The sequence below is a fragment of the Ostrinia nubilalis genome, chromosome 26, assembly GCF_963855985.1.
Source record: "Ostrinia nubilalis chromosome 26, ilOstNubi1.1, whole genome shotgun sequence".
Taxonomy (NCBI): Eukaryota; Metazoa; Arthropoda; class Insecta; order Lepidoptera; family Crambidae; genus Ostrinia; species Ostrinia nubilalis.
Window position 1 is genome coordinate 7,895,086 of NC_087113.1, and position 25,813 is coordinate 7,920,898.

Consider the following 25,813-nt stretch of genomic DNA (forward strand, 5'->3'; position numbering starts at 1 on the left):
AGTAACAGTAAGTGTGTAACTTAAAACTTTGCTTGCCGCGTGCTCTGCCGGTTTCGTGAATCGTGATTGATTTATTCATCTTCTAATCACGTAAGTAATTTTCTTTTACGTATTTTGCATTTATCAATGTCTTATGCACAAATTTCATCCAATACAGTATGCAATAATGGCAAATAAGCCATGGTTCACATCGACTCTTCGAGTGTCATTGATTTTTCAAGTACGCTTAACTCAATATTTTTTTGCGTTTCACATCATTTACCTACCATTCACTGGTTATAAATCGTGTTTTAGTCGTCAGAATGATGGATGAGTCATTGTAGGTGGTAATTTATTGATTATTGGTGCATAATTAGTATAGTATGTACCTATGTTTTGAGTAGATTGTTACGCTATGTTCCACGTTTGTAGATGTTAATCTGTAATTACTAACCTACTGCACTACTAAGTGCCGTTGAAAACGCGCAAATGTCTGGAAAACGACGCATTATGATAAGTATAAGTACATTAGTAGGTACACCATTGGAATTTAGGTCGCCAGGGTCCAGTGGGCCCGGTACTTAGGTATTAGGGGGGATTACAGAGTTCAATGACTTTTGGTTTGGACTACATTATTAACAAGTTGCTAGGCCTTGAGTGAGTTTATTAATAATTATTCTTCATAAATGGAATTAAATTATTATACATGTATTATAGTATTTTCCGTATCTAATTTGATCTACCGTCTAACCTTGATAATCCTACATAGGTAATGTGTCAATTTTCTTAGCTGTATTTCATTCTTTAAAGCTTTAAATTATGATGATTATTGTCATAGGCAAATGCAGTAATTTCTTCATAAAATCAGTAGGTAGGTATGTTGCTTTTCTATATCACCCAATTTTTCAGCAAAGATAATAAAAAAAACTAGAGAAAAAAGGATTCTACATCAGCTGTTCAGTAAAATAATGTATAAATAAATAAAATAAAAATGATAAAATAAAGATAATAAAATTGACCAAGTAAGTAATGACTGTAAAATCATTGCTCAATTTAGCTTTAGGTAACAGTTATTAAGTTAATAAAAATATTCAATGTTTCTTACCAGTTACTATGTTTGTGGATTGTGAAAGTTATAGAAATATTAATTGTCCTGAGAATCTAGTAGTTAGTACAAGTACCAATTAAAACTTTTTTATTAGATATAAAACCTATTTAACCTAATTTTTTCCTTCATTAAACTCTTAAAACCCTTATGTTAAGGCAATAAAGCACAGAGTTGAAGCTATTACTGATAACAATTTTATCCAGTACAAGAAGTATAGCCAAAATTTTCTCATGTCTACTGTTATTAATTTTATTGTGGGAGTTAATCTTAATTTAAAATTCAAGGCCATAAAGTGTACAGACAACATGCACATTAGACTACAAATGTATGTTGCAAAATCGTCCTTATTGAATGGACATAAGATGCTACAGTGTTGGTTTAGCTTGTACAGTCAGCACACAAGACGTTTTTGCTGTAAAATCGCACTTATAACAACTTGAGCACTTATGCGTGGGATAAAAACTGTCACAAAACAGACCGACATTTGACCGACACGCGGGAAAAGCCACCCCATAGACAATAAGAGGCACTTTTTGGTCGCTCCGAAAATCCTATCCCTTCGAAGTTCTTTCGTTTCAGTGACGTCCACTGCTGGACAAAAGCCTCCCCCAAGGATTTCCACAACAACCGGTCCTGCGCTGCCCGCATCGTCGGTTCACCTGGTGGAGGCACACTACGTTTTCCGGCCCGTGGTCGCCACTCGAGAACTTTTCTGCCCCAGCGGCCATCAGCTCTGCGAGCTATGTGCCCCCTGCCCCGCCCACTGCCACTTGATTTTAGCAATTCTTCGGGCTATGTCGGTCATTTTGGTTCTCCTGCGGATCCCCGCATTTCTGATTCGATCACAGCATATCACGCTGCATCGAACTTTGGGTGACCTTGAGCCTTCTTAAGAGGCCCATATTAAGCAACCACCTCTCAGAAGTCAGAACTTGCCCCGGAGCGAAGTCCTTTTGAAATTACAGGTGTCAAGTTTTGCCACTTGTCTAAGGAAGATACTTAGTCGAATATACCTCGATCGGGAACATCAGTCCAACACTCCTTCTAGGCCAGTAGAATTAAACACAAAAATGAATTAAATCGGAAATAATTCCAACTAAAGATTTTAGTGTTTTAATGGCTTCATTAGTTGCCCATAAAGATTCTCCTAGGTTTTCGACTTCGACGGAGTTGTGCTTAAGTGGTGGGGGCCCTCGAAAGGGGCGCTTTTTCGGTTTTCCGGTTATACCGCGTAAAGGACTTAACCTATCGAAAAGTGGTCTTTCTGAAGGTTGAAGGGCATTTAATCCTGCATTAAATAAGACCAAATTCATATGTTTTGAACAAACCGTTCTCGTGCAAATGTTCGGCAAAGTAGAAAACATGTGTATAATTAATGACCCTCTCCACGTCCAATGGCTCGTTACCCGCAGGCTTCCAAGTCTTGAAAAGGAGCGCCTCAACTAGTGTAACCCTATCAAAGCTTACGAGCTGGATGCGCCTATCTTTGTTCGTCCCAGCCGTTCCTTAACTGCGGTTGCTGCACCTCTTCCTGGCACTCACCTGAACGACTCTGTGTTACCTACTGTGGCTGTCCCTCTTCCTTGTATCCTCCTGCACGACTACGTTTCCTAGCAGTATGCCTGGTCTAAGGTTCGACGCCAAAAATCAACAACAACAAGTTCATATTAAAACGCTGAAGAGTTTTTTGTTTGTTTGTTTGAACGCGCTAATCTCAAGAATTACTAGTTTGATTGAAATAATTATTTTTGTGTTGAATAGCTTATAAATTGAGGAAGGCTATAGGATATATACAATCACTCTACGACTAATAGAGGCGAAGCAGTAAAGAAAAATGTTGCAAGCACGGAAAATAGTATTTAAACTATTTTCACGCGTACGAAGTTGATTTTGTGGCGTCGAACCTTGGACCAGGCATATGGCTAAGCAATGCAATCGTACAGGAGGGTACAAGAAAGAGGGGCAGCCACATTAGGTAACACAGAGTCGTTCAGGAGAGTGCCAGGAAGAGGTGCAGCAACCGCAGTTTAGGAATGGCTGGGACGAACAAACATAAGCGAATCCTACTCGTGAGCCTTGACAGGGATACGCTGGTTAAGGCGACCCTTTAGAAGGCTTGGGAGCCTACGGGTGACGAGCTATTGGACGTGGAGAGGGTCATTAATTATACACATATTTTCTACTTTGCCGAACATTTGCACGAGAACGGTTTGTCCAAAACATATGAATTTGGTCTTATTTAATGCAGGATTAAATGCCCTTCAACCGTCACGAAGACCACTTTTCGATAGGGTAAGTCCTTCACGCGGTATAACCGGAAAACCTAAAAAGCGCCCCTCTCGGGGGCCCCCACCACTTAAGCACAACTCCGTCGAAGTCGAAAACCTAGGAGAGTCTTAATGGGCAACCAATGAAGCCATTAAAGCAATAAAATCTTTTGTAGGAATTATTTCCGATTTAAAATCTAATTCTACTGGACTATTCAGTTGCTGTCTACATGAGCACCTTCCTAGGGCCTACCAAATACAAATTTTGGGCATATTGACTCGGCTAGTTTCGCAGCGACACGTCATAGTCAAATGGGTATTTTACTCAATGAAACAACTAGGAAGTTATTTAGCTCCTTCATCAATTGTATCACGATTAATTCAGTATAGGAATCTACGAAATCATCGTTACGATTCTTGGATATCTCGTCACCGCGACGATTGTGATTCACAAGTCATGTCGTGCATGACGTCATGGCTCCATAATGGCCGTGTGCCAAGTCAACATTGAACAGAGTCGAGTTGTTTGGTGCCGGCAGTCATAGGCGGAACGTCGTTGCCTCAACACGTTAAAAAGTTAACGTATTGTCTGTGATATTTTTTAGTTTTAAATACCGGTAAGTGTTGTGCTAATCATTTTTTTACGGTCGCATAAAACCTTGACTTTTTTTGCGAACTGGCTGGTGAGATTCGTTGAATTCTTTTTTATGTTTTTTTATTGTTTATTATCTCGTTCTTTCGCTAATGTAGGACAGAGAGGTGTATTGATTACTCGGTTTCGCTGTTTGTTGTAAGTCATTACAAGAAACAAGGAAAAATCTTTACCGCGCGTTAGTTTCTTTGGATACCTAACCATAAATAATATTCCTCGATAGAGTTGTAACTCAAACAATACAGAATTTACTCAATAGATTGCTTCAAACTTCTTGTTTTAGGTATTTAATCTTCTAAAAGAGTTCCAAACTTCCACATTAGCAATTGTAATCTATTATAATAAGAATATAAATTGACTTGAACTACTATTTTTTTTCGTGTATGTATGTTGAATAACCGGTAAATCATCTGATTGTGTAGATATTTCCTCCAATTGTGAAACAATAATTTTCTCATACCTACTTTATGCGGAAAAAGTACAGTTATTTATAATTTATTTTCCCTGTAATATTATTACAGATGACAGAAAATACTTTTAATATCCTATCTTTGGATCTTGAATCGTATTATCGTGACATTGAAACATGTTAAAGAAATAAAAACTATGTTATAAACAAGGCAAACAAAAACTTTAATTAGGTAGGTCACTTTGCTTATAATCTACTAGCTTTTGCCCGCGTGAAATTTAGTGCCACAGATTCGCATAAATTATATCCTATAATATGTTAATCTGGGTTACAAATAATAATACTGTAAAGTTTCAACCCAATCCATTCAGTAGTTTTTGCATGAAAGAGTAACAAACATCCACACAAACTTTCACCTTTATAATATTAGTAGGATTTTATTCTCTACACAGCTATGTGATGATTAATAGCTTAATTTACTTCATTTAAGTTCAATTCTAAATAACACAATAAATTCAATTAGTTCAGAATACCTACCTAAAGAAACATACCAATCTAATCTACTAGTATAAAAAATTGTAGTAGGTACCTATAATAAAATCAGACAGTATCGTAGTTGCTATGATAGGATACCTTCAAACGCCAAAGTTCCAGGTTTGATACCCTGTAGGGTCTGTCAACTTGACACTTGACAGTTCCAAGTGTCTGGATAGGTACAGTCAGCGTCAAATAGTTCGTGACACCCAAAGTGGCCGAAAAGTTGACAACACAAGCTTAATCCAACTTGGTACCCCTGGCGATTGACAGGACCTTACTCTACAGTGGCGCCATCTTGATGAGTGCAAATGCGATAGTCCTCCTACCACTTTAGCGCTCACCAGTTGGCGCTACTGTCTTCGCTACTAGCAAGTGACAGGACCTTACTCTACAGTGGCGCTAACTGGTGAGCGCTAAAACGATAGCCCTCATTGCAATAAAGTCGTGTTGCGAACTTTCTGGCTACTTTGGGTGTCACGAACTATTTGACGCTAACTGTACCTACTTTGAAATGGAAAATTCTCGATGTTGTTGGTGTTTTTCGTGCGTGTATTTATGTTGATAATTAATTATGTTAAACAGACGTAGTTTTACCATAATTAGTACAAACAAGCCATGACATCATAAAACTAGTAGATGTATTCTGTAAGAACATTCATAGCTATAAACTTTGAGTACTCCAGTGACTTGCGACAAAAGATTTCAACCTTAAGTCCTGAGTAATAACGGTCAATTGGAACCGTTGATCTTGTATTGTATCGATTTCCCATTATCGTTTTGTTATCAACACACGCCAGTCCTGCCCCATAGACCACAGTACATAACGGGTTTATGGCAGTAACTCAACTTTGTATTTGTCACCATAAAGTTGTAAATTCCGTCAGATGAAATCTGTAGTTAGATTACAATGTAACCTAATCCACTGATAGTTTACAATAATGACGCGATGTATTATAAACTGACCGAGTTCACAATTTCACGTTGACATAATTCACTTCGATCGATTTTGTCAAATAGAGATTTATTTATCGTACCTGCCTGTTTTCATGGTGTCGCTATATCTGAGGATTTTTTTTTTCAAAGTCAAAGTCAAATTCCCTTAGAACTGAAGAGTCTAAACCTTTTCATTGAAAGAGTCGCAGATTGGTGATCCCAGCTGCTGCTAGCCTTTATGCCTACCATTATATCGTTTTATCCAGGCATTGTATCCTAAATAAAGTATTTTTAATTCCAGTAAACATGTCGATCCACATCAAGGACTCCGAAGACCTAAAGAACAGGCTGGCCGAGGCTGGCGAGAAGCTGGTGGTGATCGACTTCATGGCCACCTGGTGCGGGCCGTGCAAGATGATCGGGCCCAAACTAGACGAGATGGCTACGGAAATGGCTGACAGCCTGGTCGTCCTCAAGGTAAGCCTTCTTCCCTACATTTTTTTGCAGGAAAATGCTATAAAATTATTTAAATGAGCACTTTTATTGCGTGTATTTGTAATAATACACATGCACTGTTGAAAACTAGGGATTTGACCTACACTCCTCCGCGTTGACCAGACGGCTTCATGAGATCTAATGTACGCATAGTCCCTTAGGCCCATTTTCCACCAAAGTGAAGAGAGGACAGATGTACATATTTGAATGACCAACTAGTTCTCGTTACCAGGTAATGTGGAAATCCACATTACCTCTCCTCTTAGTTTCGGTTCTGAAATCAAATTGATGAACACACATCTCTTCGCTTTGGTAAAAAATGGGTCTCAGTCGTCTTTTACGACATCCAGATCGGTCACTGATCTACCAATTTTACTGTCTCAATCTCCAAAAGTGGCCAAGCATAATATAACACGAATGATAGACAATCAAGATAATTATACAGTCGTGTCTTAGGGGCTTCGAACTGGTTATCTAACAGAAATAACTTGAAAATTACTATAATAGCTTGGACCTTGCGTAGGAAGATCGTCACAGTTCACACGTACTCGTTTTAACATAAAACTCGTTTAGTTCGCTATATCTATTTGTCATACTTGTTATTACATTTGAAATACTTGGATGTCACTATTTTTACATGTTTAGGTAAATATTCAAATATTAATACTGCTAACGCTCAACAATTAATTAACAAAAGTTGAACATCTTTAAGTAAATATCATTTTAAAATAGTGTTCAACGTGCGTCTAACGGAAATTTTACTCTATAGGTCTAGCGCTTAAATGAGTCTAGAGCAGCGGTTCCCGAATGGTGGTCCGCGGAACCCTGGGGTTCCGTGGAAAGGCCGCAAGGGTTCCGTAAAAAATATTATCCCACGTTTCGTGACCGACGTTGTCCGCTCGCACCGACTTGTTTACGCACAAGGGAGGGGCAGGGCGTGCGGGCGGAGTAGTACGGGGGTTCCGCTAGGAAAAGTATAATCAATTAGGGTTCCTTGGCAAAAAAAAATTGGTAAACCCTGGTCTAGAGAATGGGAATGGCACGAGAGGGGTGACATTGACATTATTATTTCGTGACTGAACATATAGTTCCAAAATACTGGACTGTCCTGTCGATGACATTGACAGTGGGGCGCCACCGTCAATACCGGATCGCTGGTTCAGATTTTTGCCATGTTGGAAACCATATAGTTGAACGATGGTAGCGCCCCCCTGTCATTGAGTTTGGTGGGACAGTTCAGCGTGGGTCATCTATACAAATCTGAAAAATCTGAAGTCTCGTTGACATTTGACGTCTCAAAAACACCCTCTCGTGCCGCTCCCATACCTCAAGCACTGTCCCAGTTAAGCGCAGATCTATAATATCACCATAGATTTGTGTAATAGAAATGGGACAAATGTCAATAGGTGACTAATGCCCGTTTTCACCATCAATTCCTAATTTTTAAGTGAACCCTATGGTAACAAATAACAGGAATTTTGTTTACATAGGGGTCACTTAAAAATTAGGGATTGATGGTGAAAACGGGCATAATTCTTATATGCGTTTAAATAGGTCACTAATTTGTAAGATAAGCACTTACTGACATACCGGATCTATACGTTCTCTTCTACAAATTATCCAATTTACATAGTTGGTGCGATGCGTATGCGCACGATTATGATTTATCTTTTGTAAGAATATTTAATTTTTATCTAAAACATCCAAATACCACGAACCTATGCTACTCATTTCACTGTATCTATTTGAATAACAAAATCAATATTAAAAATAATCTCGGTTATGTTTTTGTATAAAATTATGTGCCATGTAACATCATCTTCCATTTGCCTCTGGTAAACTAGAGGGTCGTGCTCCTTCACTGGAGACTAAATGACCTGATGAGGATAATAAGTTTAATTTTAGAACCAAATCCCAAAGTAAATAAAATAGTAGATGTCATTCTGCTAAATATTTACTAGGTATGCTATGACCAACGACCGTATTTAGGCAACTTCGTAGACATGACGTCACTAACCGCAGTGTACAGTCAGCATCAAATCGTTCGTGACACCCAAAGTAGCCAATAAGTTCCCAACACGTTTTTGTTATAATTGGAATAAGGTTGTGTTGTCACCTTTTTGGCCACTTTAGGTGTCTCGAACTATTTGACGCTGACTGTCTACACTCAACCTACAGACATAAAATGAAACAAATGTAATAATAACCTTATCAAAGTTATCCTTATCAAACGCATGGGGAGTGTTATCAACACGTTTGCTAATTGTGGTTTGCTATCACAACTTGTGGTACATAATTTTGTTGGCAAACTTAAAATAAATATGTTGTCATATTTTATTGACACAAAACCATACCGATGGCTCCTACGTATACTGGCGTAAGTGAAAAAAGTAAATTTTACAGGAGAGCCATTTTAGTGGCCAGAACCATATTTTTGGGTCATATCTTCTGACCTACTAAAACGAATTTAATGAAATTTCACATTTAGCCTTAACATGTAATGCTTTTGCTACTGCTGTTATCAATTTTTATATTTTTCTTATATATTTTGAGATTTTACGCATTGCCCTTTTACGTCGGCATATTTCTATAATTTCATGTATATTGTTCAACGTAAAGAGACTTAAATGACAACGTAAATATAATATTTTAAGCGATTACTCTCTTTATTTATGCATGTAATTATTATAATTGTTATCATGTGCTATATCAATAATAAATCAGTTAGAAAAAGTCGTTTAATGTACCGTTTTACGTGTTAACGCAAATACGCCCATATACTGTGCTCGAGATTTAGTTAGGTCTTTTAACATGATGTGTCATATTTTTAAAAAATATAAATAACTTGAAAAAATCGAATTGCCTAAGGCGGGAATTGAACCCACGATGCCTTAGGCAGTTCGATTTTTTCAAGTTATTTATAATTTTCAAATTAGTTTGAGTTGCGACTCTTAACGCTAAAAATTAAATAACTATATAATGTGTCATAATTTATAAATAAAACAATTTGCTAAATATTTTCATGGCTTTATTTAAGATTTGGATTATAAAAAATATATGTTTATGTAAGCAACTACTCGTATAGATTGACGAATCGTATGATTGGGCTTTATACGTGGCGTAGTTTTGCACATACGCCTATTTGCCTAAAATTTTATTTTGTATCGAATGGAAAAAAAATTTTTTTTTCTTACTGATGTTATAGATTAGAGCAAAGTGAAATCATTGCTTAAATAATTGGAAAAAGGCGTAAGCGGCAGTTTCGCCCTTATACGTAGGAGCCATCGATACTGGTTTGTTGCAAGTTCGATCTTATTACAATACAGCAACCCCAGAGAGATCTTGATGTGCTCTCGTCTACGGGATGATAAACATGCAGTAGAGTGCAGGTTGTTGCAATATAGCACCTATTACTAGGTAGCTAAAGTAGCGTCAGTGAGCAGGATGCTGGATGACGCTTAAAAACAAACCTATTGCTCTAAAAATTACCCCTATTAATTGACTTGCATAAAACATGACTGCCATACCCTGCATGTATCAATGGGTAATCCCTGGCCATTCCCCCACACCTGTTTGTACGCAACAGCACATCAAGCTGAACATAGTGGCACAAGTGTCTTATCTCCTTGTAATACAGGCTATTTTTCAACCAAAATGATGTTGGTGACTATGCAATCTTATTCGCTGATAAGTTGCTCATATCAGCAGACAGAACTGTGTTTGTCTAACGATTATGCCGTGTGTAATGTCGGCAAGTCCTTAGATTACACGCTTTTCACACTATTATTAAATACTACAAAACTGTCATTCAAGTATCTACCTAATTTAGAGATAATCTAGTTTCAAAATCCGTCATAGTCTGCAGCATTGCCGAACTCAAGAGGGAATAGCTCGTAGAACTGTTGACCGTTCTCGAAAAGATCTTAGTGGCAACCACGAGCGGAGACGAATTGTAGGTGTGCCACTGGATAGTTGGGGGAACAACTAGCCTTTGTCCTAACTAACTAACCCCAACCAATAAAGGGCTTGAACTTTTGTTCAGTTGTGAACATGTTTTAGTTGGAAGGCGTTGAAACTGATTTAAAACCAGCCAGTTTTTTCACTCACAAACTTGAATTTTTGATGGTTAGATGACCACACCAGAACCCAAGTAGCGTCTTTGAAAATCACTAAACTACTTCATAAATAAGTGTCCCCACATCAGCTGTTTACTCATATATCACGGGTACTAGCCAAAGTGTAACTCGAAGATGATATTGGTTCCAAAAATAAACGTGAAAAAAACAGTGCTACATTATGCACTACTAAATGACATAAAAGTCAGGTATTTCACAAATATGTTCACTATTATGCGGGTCATATTGTTAAAATATAGAAGCTGAGTTTGTTTTAGTCATTATTTCGATTCAGCCAAGTCCATGGTAGACTCGTGGGAAATAAAATAAATCACAGTGATAAATGACGTAAGATATAGAGAGAATGAGGACAATAGAAAGAAAAATATCGCTAGATACAACCCGTGCCATCACATTGTTGTTGAAAAATCTCTCTTATAGATGTCCTACACTGAACCGTTCCAGCCCAGCTATGACAATGTCAGGAGGGAGCTGTTATCAATACTGGATTCTTTCTGGCCACTTTGTGTTACGAACTATTTTTACTGTAGTAGTAGGTACTTTAGTATAATCTCGAACTATGTTTTTCCATCTAGGCTAAATAAAATACTGAAACTAGGACAATTCCCTTATTATTGTAAGTACCTAGAGTCCTAGACTGTCGGCGACTGCTTATTATACAAGTCAAATTATCATGACCAGAATAAATTTCAACAACCATTACTACGATAACCGAATAGAAAATATTTTATTTTCAGCTCAAAACAACATGATAAATGATATTTTTGTCCCAATGACATCATTCGCGATAGTTTGTAATTAATTACTTAAGCCTGCAGTATGAAATGGGCGTCTATATTTGGGTCATTTTAGTGCCCTAAAAAGACCTAGGTATCAAAAGCAGGGCCACAGATTACCGTTGTTACTGCCACTGACCTGTATTATGCTGGTGGACTGGCTGCTGTCATAATATTTCTGTGCCTATTCGAGTTTCGCCATTTTAGCGCTGTAGGCCATACTGTAGGCTGTACGTTTTTTCATGGAACTAAAATTAGCGATGTCTTACTCGCTTACTCCTATGCTCACTCCTTGCAACGTACGTTAAAATTAGTTCTCGGGACAATCGTAGAGGCGCTTCAAAATTAGCTGTCATTTGTATGGACTTATGGAGACAGCCTGACCAGTGTGTAATAATACAGGTCAGTGGTTACTGCTCGAACTTTTTTTTACTGTGACGTGACGCCCTTCTGAACTTGCCATCTTTGCGGCTTTTAATTTTGATTTTTTTTACGACTGACTGGTATAATGGTGGTTCGCGTGCAGACGGTGACCACAACGTCTGGCGATTCGAATCCCACCGGGTTCATGTTAATTTATTCACTTTGCAATGTAACAGTTCAAATGTGCGTTTGCATAGTATAGTATTTCTATGTTTTATTCGCCGTTGAACCAGCTCTACTTAATTTTTTTCACTATGACGGACATTAGAAATATGTTCCATCAAAACAATATCCAGTTATCGCATTGTAAAAGTTGGCACAAACAATAGGCTTTTCGCCCAAATTTCAATAATTAGTTAATAATATACCTTGATGCCTATTTTATACAAATGCGCTCTTATTTTGGAAAAAAATCTCATCTCCAAGGATTATTTTGCATTTTCAATAATATTTGACACTAGCTTTCCGCCCGCGGCTTCGCCCGCGTGGAATTTTGTCTGTCACAGAAAAACTTTATCGCGCGCGTCCCTGTTTCAAAAACCGGGATAAAAACTATCCTATGTTCTTTCCCGGGACTCAAACTATCTCTATGCCAAATTTCATCAAAATCGGTTGCGAGGTTTAAGCGGGAAAGCGTAACAGACAGACAGACAGACAGAGTTACTTTCGCATTTATAATATTAGTTGGGATATAGCCCTTAAAAACGCTCACGACCGTCATGGCGTCTTGAATGACGTCACGCCTTGCAAAACACAGCTGTTTTAGTACGGAAATTGTAAAGTTAAATTAATTACAAATGGATCCATCGTATTTCAAGTCCTGTATAGTGCCCCAATGTACATGCACAAGAATAAAAACGCCAAACAAGTTATTTATAGGTATACGTACCAAACAATCAGCAGATACGTAAAATATGATGTCCATTGTTTATCAACAAAATCAAGGATGTATTTTTGTGAAGATCATTTCAATGTAAGTTAGATATTTCACACAACATAATCTGATATCATGTACCTACATATTATAATGAAATTGTTGAACTTTGTTTAAGAATAATGATAACAACAAAATGAGGTTAGGAACTATTCATGACATATTTACCAACAAACTTCACATTTTTTTTTAATATAGAAATTCACGGCTCTGGGTGTCTGGGTCAAGACTTCACATGAAGAAAAGTGTTGCCAGTCGGGTCTTGTCAGAAATTACCAGAAATATAAAAAAATGTAACCTATTTTTAAAATGTACTCTCTCATCTTATTCATAAATGGGAAACTATAGTATTATTATATTATTTATATCACTTAGTTGTATTGTACAGTACCTATATCTAACATTATTTGCCAAAACTCGAGACATAATGTAAAATTATTTGTTGAGCCCTATAAAGGAAAAATATCTACAAATTTCGAAAAATCACCTAAAAGGTTACAAATATAACCTTCTAGCAACACTCAAATGTTGGCAATTACAATCTGGCCTAAAAGGGCTTGCACCCAGAGCCGTAAAAAACTATATTTAAAAAGATAGAAAAAATGACGTAACGCTTTCTGATTGGTGTTTGCTGTCACGTGACTTATGGGCCATTTTTTCCGAATTTATTTGCTAAAAATATAAATAATCTATAATTATTATTTTATGTAGTTTCGTTTTTCATTAATTATACGACTATCTTAATAGTTATACAATCTTATACTGCAGATTTATTCACTGTGGATACAAGCCTATTCAAAGAAGTACAGATGAGCACATCAAGCTTCACACTGCAGCTTCTTATGCAGTTGTAATAGATGTTAGTTTGCTTTCATCAAAATGTGTACTCTGATTTGCTGTTTTCTGTACATATTTTTTCCCAGTCTATTTTAATAATTTATATCATATTATTCGTAAGAAGTAAGCGTGTCGGTCGTTGGAAATCCCATCTGCTATGACTGTCAAGTAAAAATACATCTTTATAGTACTTTTAATCAACAGTAGTGAAGTGATTTGATTGAAGCTATAAGTGCCTAATTCCGTGATGATGCGGATTTAGGCATGACGCGTGCGGATCAGAGGTGAAATTGTGTAAAACAATCGTAATCATTTGACAGTTCATAACGTACGATTATTCTGTCAAACGCTTTGTTTAACTGACTTTATCGTAGGTACGTTATGAACTGTCAAATGATTACGATTGCTATACACAATTCCACCTCTGGTCCGAATTTCATTATTTCATACAAACAAGACATGTTTTTCCTATTACACGGGATACACGCACGCAACTCAAACCTTAAAATAATAAATCCTAGATGGATAGTCTTCACACAAACGCTTCGTCAAAAGTGAGGCAAAAATCTTATTTACTATCAAAACGGTGTTAACGTGTAGCGATTTTTACGAAATTCAGAGGTTTTTATTCACATTTATCGTAATAAAATGACATAATTTGTTATTTAATAATTGTTTAATAAGACATTTGATTAAAACAAAAAAGTTTCAATTTTCAAGTGGACCAGAATGGTCTACTAAAAGTTGCCTCACTTTTCGTGCGCTTACTATCTGTCTAGGTTTTATTATGACTCAAACATAGATTAGAGATAAAGAAACAAGATCCGCACGAGAAAAAGGCACTAAAGTTGGGTTGCACCATCTTACTTTATCTTTAACAAACGTCAAAAATCTGTCAAACTTCATCCAAAAAACGCCGGTTATCGTTAAAGTTAGGTGGTGCAACTCAGCCGTTTTAACGGCATTTTCACGCCGCCATATTACGTCAGCCGTCCTATATGTAACCTTGGCTTCATTGCGGATTCCTATGACATGACCTTGAGGGCACGGTCACCTCAGTCACATTGCGGTCAACCAAAATAAGATTTATTTAGGCATCAGGCAAGTAAATTAAATCAAAATCACTAGCACTAGTTGTCTTTTCGTTACGACAGAGTAAAATAAGACCACTTTCACCCTTCTCGTAGATGTCGTAAAGGCGACTAAGAGCCAAACAGACAGTGGTGCCTGAGTTTGTTGCGGCGCTTATTCTCAGTACTTGCTAAATGTGTGTCTCGAAGCGCTGGTAGAGCAAAAAGTATGAGACATGTATAGGCTCCTTAAGAGCGTTTGATGATTTGTAAGTATTAATTTAATTAGTCTATACAAATAAAGATAATTTAGATTTTGAAAATGCGGACATCAGGCTTCCTGAACCCGTCTGGCCAGCGTGGGGAGTGTAGACCAAATCCCCCATTTGCCTCTGGTAAATTAGAGAGGGTCGTGCTCCTGCATTGGAGACTAAATGACCTGACGATGATGAACTAGCACTGACTGGTTCATATTTGATATTAGTTCAATCGGCCGTTTGGTGTAGTGGTTCGAAACGGACTACTATTCCGGAGGTTGCGGGTTCGATTCCCGCTCAGTACAAACATTTGTGTGCAAGAACATATTTGTTTGTATTGGACTGGGTGTTTTCTATGTATAATATGTATGTATTTACAAAAAAAAAAGTATTTAAGTATGTTTATATCCGTTGTCTAGTACCCATAGTACAAGCTTTGCTTAGTTTGGGACTAGAAGCGCAGTGTAAAATGTCAAAGGATATTTATTATTTATATTTATTTATATAGTTTACAGAAATGGATGGTACAGCAATGGTTGTACAATATATTTCAAAGTCTTGCGATATTCACAACCCCACTTCTAACGCCCATATTCACAAACGATGCCTGCTTAAGTGAAGCAGCAAATCGAACGCACAGCGTTGAATAGAGCTTTTTGATTAGTTCGTGTGTCACCCTGTGCGTCCACCTCCACGCGCAGTGAGACCTCATAGTAATGTTTGTGAATACGGACGTTAGTTAACAGGAGCTAAAACTTGATTGTCGATAAAAAACTGAAGGCTAACATTACACTTGAGTCATACTATGAAATTGCTTAGTTAGAAGGATCTGAATTCTTTAAACCCGTACTGATACAGGTTTGTAAGCGCATTTTGCTTTTGCTCTACCTATTAATATCATACTCCTAGCGGCCGCCCGCGACTTCGTACGCGTGGATCCCGTTTTACCCCCTTAGGGGTGGAGTTTCGTAAAATCCGTTCTTAGTGAGCACCTACGTTCTAAAAGGAACCCCCATGCAAAATTTGAGACTCTTAGCACTTGTAGTTTCTGAGATTTTTTGATGAGTGAGTCAGTCAATGAGTGACCTTTCGCTTTTTTTTCATATAGATTTAAATTATTTCAAATATTATTTCATTTTCCTGTTTCAATATCCTTTCCCTGTTCTTTCCTGTTAGTCATACTATTAAGAGCCTAAATTAAACATGACCAACGAGTTAATAAATCATACTGCATCGGTTTCTAAATGAGGATAAAACTTTTATAAGCTTGTTTTCAATTTAATTTAGCTTCAGTGCTAACAAGTGTGGCGTTTTCCCATCCTCTGAATAACATAAGATGTAATATGACGTAATCATTTGATGGTAGATAAGTCTTAGAATCAGACGTTTTATAAAGTTTACCTTTTATAGTTAGGTTCTTGTCCATTACTTTTTTATGAATACGAGCCAGTTATGGGATAAGTACTTTTATTTATTTTTTCATCTATACTAATACATATTATAAAGCTGAAGAGTTTGTTTGTTTACTTGAACGCGCTAATCTCCGGAACTACTGGTCCGATTTAAAAAATTCTTTCAGTGTTAGATAGCCCATTTATCGCGGAAGGCTAACATTATGGCTAGGCAAGGCTAAATGTTGCGAAAACGGGTTTTCACGCGTACGAAGTCGCGGGCACAGCTAGTTTGTTATATTATGGGCTACTTTTATTTATTTGTATTTCAATGCTCCTGCATTTAACTTTTTTCCTTTTTAATCTACTAATATCTTTACAATCTTTGGTAACCCGTAAGTCTTCTTAAGTAGAAAATATTACCTACTGCTTACTTGGAACGACCCTGAAAAAGTTCAAATATTATCACTTAAAAGACCTCGCTTACGTAACTCAGCCCTATGATAACATTATGAATATAAATAAAGCAGTCTCGATTCCACATTTGAACATTCAAATCGATTAAATGACGCATCGGTAACAACAGCGAATCGATAAGCTGCAATCGATTATGGTTCACAAGGGCATGTCTGTTGTCCATTGCATTGTATTGAACATTTGTATGGACGACGTCATATCAAACTGAACACTGGACTTTATCTAGTTGTGATTAGTGCTTTTTTTTATTTACTGTACTTTAATGACATAAAAAACGGGACTATTCCCACCTCTCGTTGCCACCACTGCAACTCCTGTGTGGCCAGGATCTACAGCTTGACCGCCACAAAAACCCAACCAATGAAGGTCATAATGACAGAATGGTTGGGTGCTGGGTACATAGATAAATCTAAAATGGATTGGAAATCAAAATTAAAAATAATGTATATTGATGTAGGTTGAGTCTGAGTTGCAACTAAAAAGTTTCATTATTTCTGTGAGAATCGTTATGAATTATCTCAGCAATATAAAAGTTTGTTATAAAATAACATGTAACCTTTTTATCACAGTATTACAATAACATAACTTATCAAATAGACCAAGTTTATAATTACATAATAGTTACACGAAGGAACATAGAGGAAACTGGATCCGACCTTCAAGGATTGCGGTTTATGTAACTTGTCTGAGTAGACTATAACTAAAGTAACGTATGATAATGTAAAGCACATACAATGTTAAAAGATGTCATACATTGTGTCCCGTAAAGGGCGTGCCAGCCGAACTTATGGAGATAACTAGCTTGTGCCCGCGGCTTCACCCGCGTGAAATTTTGTTTGTCACAAATCGTCATAAATTATGGCCTATATGTTATTCTGGGTTATAAACAATAATACTGTAAAGTTTCATCAAAATCCGTTCAGTAGTTTTTGCGTGAAAGAGTAACAAACATCCAGACATCCAAACTTTCGAATTTATAATATTAGTAGGATAGATAAAAAAAATACGGGACAGCCTGTATATATCATCATCATATCATATAATCGCTAAATCGTCTCGACTCTCTGGATTTGTCAATCGTCAGATGAAGTTGTTCAACCAGCCTTCTCTGACGATTAAGATATTCGTCGCCCTGATACGAGGTATTCTTGAATATTGCAGTGTTGTCTGGAGCCCCTGTTATCAAGTCCATATTGATCGATTGGAAAGAGTTCAAAGACGTTTTCTATACCACCTTGCGTATTCTGACAACAAATGCCGTAATTTAACGTCCTACACTCAACGCCTTTCGCACTATAAATTGGAGCCACTGTACATTCGACGTAAGAAGTCTGACGTAGTTTTTGCCTGCAAGTTGCTTCGTGGATCTTTGGAGTCTTCTTGCACCCTCGAGCGACTGTCACTCTCCGTCCCACGCCCAAGCAGCCGCCTACTGAATCGGAAAACTTTCGAAAATCCTCTATGCAAAACCAATCTCGGTCAGCATTCACCACTCTATCGCATTGCGTCGGGCTGTAATTCTGTTCGCACCGAAGTTGATATTTTTCACGGTTCTATCGCCTCTATCAAAAACAACCTAAGTAAATTTTATTGCTGCTCTAATGTTAAATGAAACTTTAGGTACTATCGGGGACTCGGACGCCTTGACACCTTAAGGGCCTAAATTGTTTGCACACACACGCTCGATTATGCTACGCCCCCATTCATTCATGTTTCGGGTCTAAGCAGCGTCGGCGCACCACTGTAGATGTTTGCCCTAGCAAACCAAGCTCTATGTAAAGCGTTTAGGATTGAGTATTGCTTAGCTTACCCGCATCCGTAGCGCTCGTTTGGCAACGTCGCATTTTAGTAAATTTGAAACCAGGGTTCGAAAATATCCTTATGATATATATCCGATATATATCGGATATATATCTGATATTATGATATATATCCGATATATATCGGATATATATCATAAATATCGGATATATATCGGATATTTTCGAACCTAGGGTTCGAAAATATCCTTATGATATATATCAGATATGTATCTGATAAATATCATAAATATCGGATATTTATGATATATATCCGATATATATCGGATATATATCATAAATATCGGATATTTTCGAACCCTGTTTGAAACCCAATAAAGAATCGCTACAAAATATTATATGGGGCTTCGTGTAAAAATTGAACTAGCGATTGCCCGCTCGGGTCACAAAATTGCTATCGCACATTCCGAGGTAACTGTGCAATTTCCTGAGAAAAAAGTAGCCCTTTCTATAATTATTGTTGATATTAAGATTGTAAATCTCATGATATTAGTTTAGCTAGTTAAGGCGAGAAATGCAAAATCATACAGTCACTTTCGAATTTTACTTGTTTAATAGGTATTTAATTTATTCGGAACTTATAATTTATAAACTATATGTTATTGAATTAATTAGGAAATAGTTAAGGAATATTTGTGGCTTAAAAACAATTATTGTAAGATCTGGCTACATAATAACTTTCTTAAATCCTTGAATGTAAATAAAAACCTATAATAGGTTTCTATTTATTTTTAATACATTAGCAACTTTTGTTTTCCGTTTAAAAGAAACACTTATCTACGTTATTACAATTTAATACAAATATTGTAACTAGGTAGCAATGATCCAGGTAATTGGTTATTATAAATATTATAATATTAAGTTAGTTTTATTTCAAATTAATTTTTTTATTGCACATTAAGTGTCTTTACACAAGGTTTTAAATCAATAAAAATTAAACTTCAAACTAAATAATACTTAAACAGTTAACAATGTATAGATAGATAAGTTTGTAATTAAATATAAGAATTAAGAATTATTTTGAAAGGCCATGATTCAGTAATCGCGCGGAGGTCAATAAAAAGGCAATCAAACAGTCCAATTACTAGCACGGGTCAACACAAAACAAAATCAATCGGTTAGGGATCACAAAACTTCACAAAAAACAAAGGAGAGAATATGTCGACAGTTCGCCAAAGCAAAAAGCAGACAGACCTCGTATAAAAATACAATATTAAAAAAATACATATTGTCTATTTGTTTGTAACCAAATTCTATTATTAAAATTCTAAAGCTGAGTTGCACCATCTTACTTTAACTTTGACAAACGTCAAAAATCTGTTAAACTCCATACAAAAAGCACCGGTTACCGTTATAGCTACGGTCAAAGTTAGGTGGTGCAACTCAGCCTAAAACTAAGAAAGATTGAAGAAAAAGAAAAATTTCGTTTTAAACCTTAACCGTATGACAATAAAGTGCACAATGGTATTTCGTATTGCAACCTAAGCCCTGATTGTCTCTTATTGGTCGTAGTAAAAATATAGTAAAATGCGTAACCAATTAGAGACGGGGTGAGCACGTGACCGGAGCGATGCGCTTACGCTAAAATTTCTACAAAGTGGTCAGGCGGAAGAGTCCCCGATAGTACATAGGCTAATAACTTTTTTGCTAACATTTTCTGTTTACACAATATTATTATATGCATGCGGTGTTTGCATCTAGGAGGTTTTACATTATTAATGCCAACTAAGTTAAGTTTATTATATGTATGTAACTTTGTAAAACCAGTTTTGCAGACCTAATAAAAAAATAAAAAAAAATTTTTTTTTTTCGGCGCCAATAGAATTTGTAAATCTTGTTATGAGTATCATCTCAACAAAAACAAGATATTTCAAAGTAATCAAACGAGTGACAACTAAGTTAAACGATTTCACTTGAAAGCCCGCGTACGACGAGGAAAATGTTAATCGATATTAGTCAACTTTACTTGTTTATTTGTGAAAGATGCCGGTTTTTATAGGAGTCGGCTTAAGGCCACTATCACACTGGTGCTTATTAAGTACTTGTTGTATAAATTGTCAGCAGTCTTTTCCGAACACTATAACGCGGACCTTTTCAAGGCGAGAGTGAATAGGCACTTACAGGACAGATTTATGTGCCATCCTAGACTGCATCTCACTTAACATCAGGTGCGATAAGGGTCATATACCTTCCCTTAGCCTTTAGCTTGACATGCTATCATCTGTTCTCTGTGTTGCGTCTGTCTCACACTTAAGTGAAATGTCTATATTCAATATTTTGTGATGTCCACTGTAATAAATGTATCTTTCTTTCTTTCTTTTCTTTCAATATTCACCAAGATTTGGCCCTTCAAAAAAAGTGGCCCTTAGGTTATAAACTCTTTACATGTCTTAGAAAAGGGACTTGTAAAAAAATGTCATTTAAGTATTGCCTTGATCACACGTACCGAGCAAACGGGCTAAACAGTGCTCTCGTCCGAGTACTCGGTGTGTATGAACATTACGCCGAGTGCTCGGCCGAGCGCTCGAGTATGTGACTCGCTCACCCAACTGTCTCGACCGAGTAAACATTTTACTGACTCGCCCGTTTACTCGGTACGTGTGATCAAGGCTTTAGTGTGAGTTTATATCAAACGTATTCGAAATTGACTGCGTAAAAAAATGGCATTAAATGTATGACGCATTGTACACACAAGCGTTGTGCGTTTTCTAAAACATAAGGTTTTAGAAAACGCACAACGCTTGTGTGACCAGGGCCTTACAGAGTGGGCGGCCCGTCTGTAATCACATTAGTGCCAGACAGTGTGATAGGCGCCTGACAGGCTGATGTGACGCAATTTATCTAAGTACCTAATCAATTAGGGAAAAGATGGTGCTACAGTTTGATTAACTACGGAATTTATTGTGGTGTCTGTATTTTATTGTCTTTTATGTTACACACACAATAAAGACTTACTTTTAGACTTTTTGAGGAACCAAAAACTTAAGAAAACAATGTTACAGGATTATTATTGTTTTTAGTATCTCACTGTTTAGTCGGTTATAAATTTATTCAAATTCATTATTACTTTTATGTGCCTTTGCAATCAGTTCCCAAATATACCAATAACTTGCTCCCACCACTTTGTAGGCACACACAGATGTGGTGCTTATGACATTAATGTCCGTTTTCAACATCAATCCCTAATTTTTAAGTGACCCCTATGAAAACAAAATTCCTGATAAGTGTTACCATAGGGGTCACTTAAAAATTAGGGATTGATGGTGAAGACGGGCGTAAGTAGTCTTAATCCGGCACTGATTAGGCTTTGATGGAAGAGCAGTCGCCCGGCAAGCAAACTTACAAGGCAGATATTTTATGTACCATCCTAGACTGCATCCCACTTAACATCAGGTGCGATTGTGGGCAAATACCTTGATTTTTGAGGCCTTGTTATGCATAAAAAAGGGTCGTGGCTTCGATTCCCTCTTAGGCAACTCTTAAGATATTTAAAACTTATATTTTTCTCATTCTTTCCAGGTCGACGTGGACGAGTGCGAGGACATCGCCACCGAATACAACATCAACTCGATGCCCACCTTCGTCTTCGTCAAGAGCAGCAAGAAACTCGAGGAGTTCTCCGGAGCGAACGTGGACAAGCTCAGAAACACCATCCTCAAGCACAAGTAGACGTTTGGTGTACAACGCGCTGCCCCAGGCGTATGACACCACCATCAATGGGACTTGAAAGCATTTAACATGACTGGTTCATTCCCCTAATGTCCCCAGGTACAGCCAGCGTCAAATAATTCCTGACACCCAAAGCAGCCAAAAAGTTCGCAACACGTCCTTGTTGCAAATGGAATAAGGTTGTGTTGACTTTCTGGCCACTTTAGGTGTCACGAACTTTTTGACGCTGACTGTAAAACTGCACGTAACAACAGTCGATGGGTGGTGTCATATTCCAATATACGTCATAATAAATAATACTAGTACATCATGCTGGCATATACTGTAATAAATTTAACATTTTTATCTCCTTAAATTATTAACTATTCAAGTTCAGTATTTATTACACTGTAACGACGTTTTGTATGGAAAACTTGTGTTCAGATCAGCCTTCTCACTATGGGTTTTGATGACACTAACGCACTTATTGAAATTTAATGAAGATGTATATTTTTAGCAACGTTTTTGGTGTGTGGTGTCCTTCGTCACGGTGTGACACTTGAGTATTGGCCTAGGATTCCAATGAAGGTTCACAATTTTTGTTGTCACCGTAGAAGCGTATTTTTGTATGTCCAACGGGTGTCCAAAAGTAGTTGTCGCCTGCCTAGATAGTTGGTGGCGCGCGTACAGCCTTCTCGTATTAATTTTCGCATATTTTTCACATTTATGTATGTTACGAAGTATTGTTATTCCAATAAATATTGTCAAAATGTAAACCTGCCTTTTTATTAAAAAACCACTGACACACTACAAATTGCTATGGGAATTTACACTTTTATAGGAAAAGTTGAGCAATAAAATACAATATTGATTACACATAACTTTATTAACTAAAATTATTCTTACAAGCTCTTTTCAGCTGAAACGCATATAGTACAAAATACCTAGACATCATATACCTACTATACATTTAATTATATCCTAAGGAAAAACAACCTACCATTCACAATTTCATTCCGCTCACTCCATTATTGTTCTGTACGTTAGCAACAATAAAATAGTAACTGTAATAGTAGCTTGTAATAAATTGTAATTATTAATGTATTGTAGTACAGTTGAGTGCTGTCAGCCGTTATGGTGTAATGGAGTTTAGGAAAATGAACAATACATTTTTTCAGAGAAAATCTTAAGAAACAAATATTTACAATTAACAAGGCATGTAAAAGACTGCACAGTTCTTTAAATTAAAATTAATTAACTATGTCTAAAGAAACTTGGATTTATTAACGTCATTCTTATTTTATCATAACCTTAAACCTTCGCCTCATGCAGTTTATGTCATTTTTATTGATAAGCGTATTCTAAATAAATTATTGAATACAATATTAGTTAAATATCGAATACCTTCAATTGAAATAAGTTTATCCTTATTACAAAGTTTCATAACATTTTGTAATTTGTTTATTCCAAAAAACATCATCTAACTGTTCTAAAATGTGCTGTCATTGTTTAAATTTTTACTTGTTCCCAAAAAGTCACACCAAAACGAGTAACACTGTTTGTTACCCGTTAGGAAAAAAAATACCATCAAGTCACACTGCAATTAACTCTTTAGGACATTTCTTTATCTTTACTCATTTACCTTTTTACGAATGAGTAAATAATTCTTTAACGTCTATCTTATACTGTCTTTCAATTCCTAGAATTTGTAACACGCTTTCAAATTTATAAAGAAACACTTATGAATAAAGTAACAAACGTTGTGCGAGACGATAAGGCAAACAATGATTCTGTACACCATCTGAAACAAAAAGAAAACATTTCATTATTATCAAACGAGACTCGTTATTTGACCGCAGAAATCAGTTAGAATAAATTATTTGTAGGAATGATGATAAGTAGATGACTGGTGTAACCTATCGACCGCTTGGGATCTCTAGTTTCTACTGAAAATTGTTTATGATCCGCGCTAATAGACAATAGCAATTTTTCAAACCAATCGGTCAATACGGAAATCAGCAGTGGATGTCCTGTGGCTGAAATGATGATGATTAATTTTTCAAACATATTTAATTTTTGAGATTGGCCGGTAGATAGGGGCCTGCGTCCAGCGCCTTCCTGCTACCTTTTTGAGGTACATAGTCTATCCTCCTTGTTGATGAACGTCACACGCTGCGCTCGTAATAGGCCTCCATACCAGAACCTTACTGCCCCTTTGACCGTCAGTTCGTTTCGTTCGTCAGTCATTGGCTAGAACGCTGCAGGACTACTTCAAAACTCTATTTACGTAGTTACGGATCTGTCTGTTACTGTCGCACCGGCGAGATGCCAACCATCTCGCTCTGCGTGAAAGGGATGACAATATCTCGAATCTACGGATAACGTTTTTAGGTGTTACTCAGCTGATGCTCGCTTCTTGCTGTGGTGGTCGTTTCTTAGTTAGTGCCTGAGGTATGGAAGAGGCACGGGAGGGGAGGAGCATACAAGTATGAAGGAAGCACATCTGAAGTCTTGCTCACGTTTGACGTCACAAAAACACCCGCCCTTGCTGTTCCCATACCTCAGGCATTGCCTCGGTTATCTAGACCTAGTCTACATCAGGGATGGCGAACCAATGGCACGCGTGCCATCGATGGCACGCGCCACAATATTGAGGGCACGCCACCAATCACAAAATTCACTATAAAATAAAATAGTAAATAAGTCGTCCGTTAGTGCCACTGTAAAGTAAGGCTGTGGTAAGGCCTTGTCACTCGCCAGTGGCGCCACTTGTACTATACTCCTCATTGATAGCATTAGGTGTTATTTGATGGCACGTCTATGACTATATCAAACATTTTTTTCTGAAAAGTGGCACGTTGAGATATAAAGGTTCGCCATCCCTGGTCTACATTAAAAGATGAAGCTTACCTTAGTATCCGTTGCTAGTCGCGTCGCTTCTTGTTGAGATAGTCGTGGTATTACCCATAAGATAGGAAACGCTGGTCTAGCTAGAATAATGTGGCCCTGTAGGCCGTCTTTAATTTACTGGGGTCCTCTTGAGTGCCCAGTGAGAAAAGGAGCCTAGTGCCCGTTTTCACCATTAATACGTAATTTTTAAGTGATCCCTTTGAAAACAAAATTCCTGCTAGACGTTACCATAGGGGTCACTTAAAAATTAGGGATTGATCGCGCCGCTTTTATTACGGTGGTCGTGTCGATCATGACTTGATGGCCCGGTACCATATCGCTACCTGTCAGATAGGTACCTAACGCTGATCTAGATTCATTGTGCTTGCTTAGTTCACCTCAGTAGCTGCTGCTAGTCGCGGCGCTTCTTGTAATGGTGCGTCCACACGTCAAATCTGGACGCACCATTATATTATTAGATGAAATTCTATCCGCTCGGCGACCGGACTTTAGCAGATCATACCTCTAGAAACTCACCCAGTTATTATCCTCTGCTAGTCGCGTCGCTTCTTGTTGTGGTGGTCGTGGCGGTCGTGGTGGTCGCGCTTGCGGCCCGACTTGTCGGCGCGCTTGGTCTTGCTCAAGAACCGATCGTGTTTTAGGCGATAAGCCCATACATTTGTCGTCTGACATCGACGATAAGATTATATCGTGGCGCACGTTCTAGGTATATCATTCTAGATGCTCCCTTCACCTTGCTGCTCCATCGGCTGTC

The 25,813-nt window shown here is 37.3% G+C and overlaps 1 protein-coding gene and 1 long non-coding RNA gene across 3 annotated transcripts; one reads left to right on the plus strand and one right to left on the minus strand.

The window, feature by feature from the left end:
- LOC135084615 (thioredoxin-2) lies at window positions 1–22,925 on the plus strand. Of its 2 annotated transcripts, none has more exons than XM_063979387.1 (3): window positions 1–90; window positions 6,187–6,362; window positions 22,021–22,925. In XM_063979387.1, the coding sequence occupies exons 2-3, from the start codon at window positions 6,192–6,194 to the stop codon at window positions 22,168–22,170; spliced, it is 321 nt and encodes a 106-aa protein (XP_063835457.1). In that variant the 5' UTR covers window positions 1–90; window positions 6,187–6,191; the 3' UTR covers window positions 22,171–22,925. The 2 variants fall into 2 exon arrangements, with proteins under 2 accessions (XP_063835457.1, XP_063835455.1); XM_063979385.1 differs by lacking the exon at window positions 1–90 and adding an exon at window positions 3,861–3,971.
- LOC135084621 (uncharacterized) lies at window positions 22,341–25,808 on the minus strand. The gene is made up of 2 exons (XR_010259906.1): window positions 25,576–25,808; window positions 22,341–23,950 (listed from the first exon to the last, which is right to left on the minus strand). It is a non-coding gene; the product is annotated as an uncharacterized LOC135084621 (long non-coding RNA).
- Window positions 25,809–25,813: the final 5 nt, after the last annotated feature.

Coding starts and splice junctions, on each gene's coding strand:
- LOC135084615 (XM_063979387.1), top strand. CDS start 6,192: ATGTCGATCCACATCAAGGACTCCGAAGACCTAAAGAACAGGCTGGCC. Junction 6,363..22,020: donor ACAGCCTGGTCGTCCTCAAG/GTAAGCCTTCTT, acceptor CATTCTTTCCAG/GTCGACGTGGACGAGTGCGA.